This window comes from Myotis davidii, unplaced genomic scaffold (genome assembly GCF_000327345.1).
Source record: "Myotis davidii unplaced genomic scaffold, ASM32734v1 scaffold306, whole genome shotgun sequence".
NCBI classification, from domain to species: Eukaryota; Metazoa; Chordata; class Mammalia; order Chiroptera; family Vespertilionidae; genus Myotis; species Myotis davidii.
In genome coordinates, this window is record NW_006296631.1 from 73,491 (window position 1) to 74,939 (window position 1,449).

Here is a 1,449-nt window from a genome sequence, read left to right on the forward strand (position 1 = left end):
GATGTGCACGTAGAACTTGCGGGGCTCTTCGTCGTCAAAGTCTGAGTCGCTGGACGAGAAGCGGGAGGGCTCAGCTGTGCGTGCGCCTCGGTCAAGGGGCCAAGCAGATGCCAATGCAGGGCCTCCCCCAGGCAGCCCTCCAACTGACCATATCCCTCCCGTTCACACCCTTGGAGGCCCTGCAGCATTCTCTCTCGCCTGCCACCCTTGGCCCTGCCACCATGTTTTACCTCCTCCCCTTACCCCGATCCAAGCCCTTGCACAAGTATGTCCTGCCCTAAGGAGTGAACGCCTAGCCTATTCAACTGTCAAGCCCCAACACGGGTACCCCCTCTTTCAGGAAGCCCTCCTGGATACCCCTCTCTTGTGACCCAGCCCCTCCTCTCTCCCTCTTGACCATCCCTGACCCCACAGGGCGGGGGTCTTTGCTTGGTCCTCACTAGAGGCCCCCCACGGGGTATACGCAGAGAAGGTTGCTAATGGCAGCGAAATCACTGCGGGCAGAGCCTTCTCATTGCTATGCCAACAGCCGCCCCCAGAGGGCGCCACGAGGATATTGTTCTGGGTCACATCCGGCCGGACAGTGAAACCTTCTTCATCCACCTCTGCACAGGCCTGGAGGACAAGCGGTGAGTCAGGCTCTCCCCTACCAAACCTCGATTTCCACCCTGCCCCCCTTCACCCGTCCCCTCCGCCCCCCGCCTCCCAGACCTAAAAACAACCCCGAGGGCACTCACCCGTGGGTCAGGCTCCAGAGAATCTCTGCAGATAACAAAAAGAGACGTTGGTATCAGCCCTCCCACCCCATCTGCCCTGCCCTTGGCCCCCAACACTGGTAATGGCAACTGAGGGGCTGGGCCTGGACTGTGATAATGTCCAGAGCTGGCCCTGCAGGTGGGGGAACCCCGGGGCTGGCCTGGGGTGAGGGACAGTGAGTCTGGGGTTGGCAAAGCAAGGAGTGTTCTCAAACAGCTGGAAGGGGAGGAACCCTGGAGCTGTCTGAAGGGCTTGCCTGAAAACATGGAACGTAGGGGCTAGTCTTGGAAAGAAAGGACCCGGGCCAGCCTGGGAAGGGCCAACCTGGGCCAGTCAGGGGACTGGGCACAGAAGGAGTGGGCACTAGTTTGGGCAGGGAGACTCCTGGGCTCATCTGGGCCGAGTAGGAGCGGCTGGGACAGGTCAAGTGAGGAAATAGCAGGACTAACTTTGATCAGGGGAGGAATCCTGGACCACCCTGGGCAGGGGCAGTCCTGGGTAGTTGGGCAGGCAGCCCTGGTCTAGCCTTGGCAGGAGGAAGACTTCTGGACTAGGTCGGGCAGGTAACCCTGAGCTAGCCTGGGTCAGGGTACTCCGTGCCCAGCCTGGAGTGAGAATGCTCCTGGGCTACCCTAAACGGGGGACTTCTGGGACAGCCTGGCAGGAGGAGGTCTCCCGGGCCGGGCAGGGGGG

General features: G+C 61.4%; 1 protein-coding gene across 1 annotated transcript in view; it reads right to left on the minus strand.

Moving 5' to 3' along the window:
- Positions 1-1,449, minus strand: part of FCHO1 (FCH domain only 1) — a 30,048-nt gene that overhangs the window by 10,389 nt on the left and 18,210 nt on the right. The window contains exons 12-14 of the mRNA XM_006772402.2: positions 738-1,012; positions 558-615; positions 2-80 (exon numbers count right to left, since the gene is read on the minus strand). Of these exons, the coding sequence (XP_006772465.1) occupies positions 2-80; positions 558-615; positions 738-1,012 (412 nt within the window). The remainder of the gene's footprint in view (position 1; positions 81-557; positions 616-737; positions 1,013-1,449) is intronic.